General features: G+C 37.6%; 1 protein-coding gene across 1 annotated transcript in view; it reads right to left on the bottom strand.

Moving 5' to 3' along the window:
- Positions 1-248: 248 nt before the first annotated feature.
- CFAP46 (cilia and flagella associated protein 46) overlaps positions 249-4,945 on the bottom strand; it is an 84,737-nt gene continuing 80,040 nt past the window's right edge. The window contains exons 56-59 of the mRNA XM_035896536.1: positions 4,392-4,473; positions 2,265-2,401; positions 1,150-1,236; positions 249-385 (exon numbers count right to left, since the gene is read on the bottom strand). Of these exons, the coding sequence (XP_035752429.1) occupies positions 249-385; positions 1,150-1,236; positions 2,265-2,401; positions 4,392-4,473 (443 nt within the window). The remainder of the gene's footprint in view (positions 386-1,149; positions 1,237-2,264; positions 2,402-4,391; positions 4,474-4,945) is intronic.

Raw genomic sequence — 4,945 nt, 5'->3', positions numbered from 1 at the left:
GTTTTAAGGGATTCATTGAGTTCAGAAAACCTTAGAGTACAAAATCAAATCTCCAAAATAAATGTTCTTTGATATTTTCCTGACACTGACTCTAATATCGAACTGTTTACATCTGAGACAGAAGTGAGTCTGTGCTGGTTCTGATAGCTGGTTGCTAGTAAGTAAATAGTATCTGCCACAACTTAAAATGCTGAGTGTGCCCTACACACGGTGTAGTGGTATTCCTAATATGAAAAGTCTGACACAAATTACACAATAATTATGTTGGGTAAACCATAGAGCACACAATTAAAAAATGACGGATGAGTTGCAGGAAGATTTGCAGAAGCGTGAATGGTCTGTTCTTCTGCTTTGCCTCTAGGAGAACTGTGAGAGTCCACCTCCACTATAAAAATATTTTAAAAACATTATTATTTGTGAATATGACTGAATATAAGAACACTTTAAGAGCAGCAATTTATCATGTCTTCTCTTTGATTACTATTTGTGGTCCTCTTACATTCTTTTTATAATACTAAAAACTGCCACTATATCCAAGAAGCATTTTCTGAAAAAGCAGAAAACTGGGCTATGTTTCTGCTCTGAACACCCCTCAATTCTATGACAGTGAAGTTGTAATTAAAATTTATTTACCCTTGTTTTTAAGAGGTAAATCCCCTATTATGGAAAAAAATGTATATAATTTTACAAGCAGTATATCAAAAGTTGTTTTACTCAAAAATCCTTCTCCCCTCTCCAGCAAGATGCCAGGTGGAATTTCATATCTATAGCATGCCCTTTACAGCACAGACTGTCTCATCGCTGCAGGTTCAGCTTATCTTTTTGCAGTCTATAATCCATACCATTTCTGTTGTTCACGGCATGCTGCTGATGTAACTTTTCAGCCACACTACTTCATTTCATAACAGTTCAGTGAAGCATAAATTTTAGTGATTGGTCAGCTATGACAAAGTCTCTCCCAAAATTTTATATATGTAAAATACAGCTACTCCAACTATAATATCGTATCAGCGGTCTTCCCACTCTCAATTCTTTTAAGTCATAGCTCATCTGAAAGATTTCACTTAGACCTGTGAACTACCCATAGGTCTACCCGGTTCTAGTTAATGTGCACTGCCAGTCTTTTGTACTAAGCTTTTGAATTCTTACTTTTAATGGAATCCCTCTCCCTGTGAATCTTACTCTTCTGAAGAATACGGACTGTCTGCCCAGTTGTTCTACCAACGCTCAACAAATCTGCAATGAAAAGTTAGTTTCTGTGAGTTTTTAATGAAAGTCTTGAAAAACAAGGAAATATCAATCATATGGCCTGGTGTCTTCATGTTTAAAATGTAATTAAAATGGATACCGTTACAGATTTAGGTTTTTACCTCTGAGGATGTGACTTGTCTCCAGCTTTTGCCTTCTCCATAGTTTATGTAACTACAGATTGCCAAACCCTAGGGCACTGCTCCTCACCACAGAAATCCTATTCTTACTATACGACCATAACACCTAAAACTGATTCAAGTAGGCTACTGCTCTGTTTGAAAGATCAACCTGTCAGTAACACGGTGGCTCCTGCATGCAGTTTTTCTGGTTTCGGCTGGGGTAGAGTTAATTTTCTTCCTAGTAGCTGGCACAGCGCTGTGGTTTGGATCTAGTGTGAGAACAATGTTGATAACTCACTGGTGTTTTAGTTGTTGCTACGTAGTGCTTAGACTAAGTCAAGGACTTTTAAGCTCCCCATGCCCTGCCAGCAAGAAGCTGGGAGGGGGCACAGCCAGGACAGCTGACCCCAACTGGCCCAAGGGGTGTTCCATACCATGTGGTGTCATGCTCAGTACATAAACTCGGGGGACTTGGCCGGGGGGTGGCAGCTGCTGCTTGGGAACTGGCTGGGCACTGGTTGGTGGATGGTGAGCAATTGCACTGTGTATCACTTGTTTTGTGTGTTCTTTTATCATTATTGTTATTATTTCCCCTTCCTTCCCTGTCCTATTAAACTGTCTTTATCTCAACCCACAAACTTTACGTTTTTTCCCCTGATTCTCTTCCCCATCCCACTGCGGGGGGCAGTGAGCAAACAGCTGCGTGGTGTTTAGCTGCCTGCCAGGTTAAACCACAACAGCAGTTTACCTCGCATGGGAACTCCAGGCAAAATTTGGTGAGGAACAAAGAAGGAGGAGAGATGGGAGACAAGTAGGTACACACACTCCATGAGCGCACACACACAAATGGCTGAAATAATACACCTGCAAACGCAGACAAATACAAATACTTACTCTCGGACAAAATTTCTAGCCTTTCCGCATTCTCTTGCGGGGTAGTGTACCACTGGTTGGCTATTACAGAACGAACACCAGTAAGACTTAGAAGCATTGCTGTCTCTGTTGGTCTCTCTATAGCAATTTGTAGACAACTGAAGAAAATCAAAAGTATGAGATCAATAAACTAAAAATGTACATAATAGATCAAAACCCGTAACTTTATATACAATGCTTTTTAATAGAAGAGGAAAGGCAATGCCAGACTGCATTTTCTTGTACGCTGAGCATGAAGTGTTTTCTAATACTCGCTCGGCACCTTAAATATAATACAAAGAATTTAGGTAACTTTCTCTCTACTCCTTTTCATGATGCAATTTTACCATGTGGATTGCTCCCTGTCATATTACTATTCTGGGCATCTCAGGAAATGTGAGAGGAGTAGTAACATGCTAACTTTTACAGAATACTGCAGAATACCCTTTATGAGATCAGGTGAAAAGACTTGTTTAGTTCTGCTCAAGTTGCTAAAGGGAAACATAAAATATTGCAGAACTGAAAACTTGCTGTTTGTCCTAAGTGTGGCAGTGATTTGGAGGCTTAAAAGCAAATCACTTGTCAAGTGGGATTAGAGTTTTTACTGCTGAATACTTAAATAAGTATCTTTGGTATTATCGTTTTAGGGATGGGAGGGGAGCGATGCTCTGTAGGGTTGGAGATGCAGTAAATTGAAGGCTGAATTTTGTTCTTACTAGCCTCTGCTTTTCATGGTAACTATTAGAAGATGATAGTTCAAGTTTTCTGGAATCTTTTGGGGAGATGCTCTCTGTCTGTCTATGGAGTTCTGTGACTTAGCTTTAACTGAATGTTATTCTAAACTTTCTGGAAGCTTTTAAGCTTAAACATGTAAGTCCTATTGATAAATTCACCAAAGCGAGACTTCAAAAGTTCAGAGTTGGAAAAAGTAGTTTAAGGAAACATGCTTAGGAAGTGGTTGTTTGGGGGAGGTGAAAAAGGATATTAAAAATAACACCAGGAGGTTGTTTAAATGCTCAGAGATCGGCATATTTACGTATGTAGATGAATGCATAACCTATCTTACACACAATTCATTTTAACTTGCACACTGTTGCATTAATTAAACAGTATTTTTAGTGAAGAATTTTTTCTATTTATTTTCATAGAAAGAATAATCAGAAAAGTCAAGAGGTATGTATGCAGCCTTATCAGGACTGGATGTAAGATTTAATTAGCTGCAGAACTATGGCAGTCCCAAAAACGACATGAATAAAAGTACATACATTTTGATATGGTTGGAGAGGAGAGGAAACTCTATTTTCAGTGGGAAGGCACCTACAATGATCATCCAGTCCAACTGGCTGACCACTTCAGGGCTGACCAAAAGTTAAAGCATGTAAAGCAACCCCATGCATGCTCCAATCTGTCTAGATCCCTCTGCGAGGCCTCTTGTCTCTCAGGAGTATAACTGGGTTATATGAACATTCAGCATGAACTAAATAACTCATGGATGAAATTAGGACACAAAAACTGTTCTTCTTGCTTTTAATACCTTACATGTTATTTGCTGAGTGCCATCTGTCAAGAATTCATTAATGACATATAATGAAAGTATACAAACCCTGCCACCTGTCAACTTAAAAGCAAGGAAAATACTGAGATGCTTTTAAGAGTAAGAAAGTTCTGATTAATAATATTAAAGATTCTGAACATGTTATTTACCACGCCATAATAATTTATTTAAATAAAAACTGTCTGACTGCTAAACTGTTCAGTGCATGAAACTTTAGACAGGCTCTTAACATTTATCTGTTAAAGGGAAGTTGTATATATTTAATTAGAACATTTTAAGAATCTTGAACTCAGAATTTGGAGGTATGTGAAATGTAGCAACTTTTCTGTGCCATATTTTCCTGATCATTGCCTTGTAACAGTGCTTTCATCCTATTTAGCCCCATGTAAAGAATGAAGCTACATGATAAAGAGGCTAACTTCTCCCTTAGGTGTGGCTACAAGCCCTTCTACATGCAGAATTAAATGAGAATATTTATAAATCAAAATTTTAACTCTTTGAAATAAAAATAATCTGGCTTATTGTGGATTTTACCAAAATAAACGTTATCCTACCTTTTGTGGATATCAGAGTTTGTAATTCTTTGATAACTTTGCTTTGATTGCACCAGATCTAGAAGTATCATCAAATGGCATTCTGGAAAAAAAACATGTTATAGCAATGGTGTTTGCATTAATAATAATGCCCAACATAATAAATGCATGCAAATCAGCCCCTTCTTAAATTAATGACATTCTTGAACACAGTCCAAACAACTAGTATAAAATCTATGTATTTCAGCCAAAATTGTCAAGTATTAAGTAAAAAACACCAATAAAGGCATCCTAACATTATTTGATGTAACTTTGCTACGCTTTCCCACTGTGTTTTGCCATTTTTTTTCCTGTGCCACCTTAATATAACTGATACTGAAGTCCACATACCATCTTATTACAGGCTAATGACCCATATGACTCAGTTCTGTAGTTATAAACTCTTCTAAGATGGAGGTACAGAAATGTTATCTACCACAGCTCCTCTATAAGTTACATCTCAAACATTCATTATTTTCCTTAAAGGCCCCCAGTGAAATAACTTAGAATACTCTTAGAATTAAAAAGCTTTCCCC

The sequence above is a fragment of the Egretta garzetta genome, unplaced genomic scaffold (genome assembly GCF_000687185.1).
Source record: "Egretta garzetta isolate BGI_Z169 unplaced genomic scaffold, ASM68718v1 scaffold766, whole genome shotgun sequence".
Lineage (NCBI taxonomy): Eukaryota > Metazoa > Chordata > Aves > Pelecaniformes > Ardeidae > Egretta > Egretta garzetta.
Note: the sequence above shows the minus strand (reverse complement) of the source record. Positions and strands in the feature narration are given on the sequence as shown.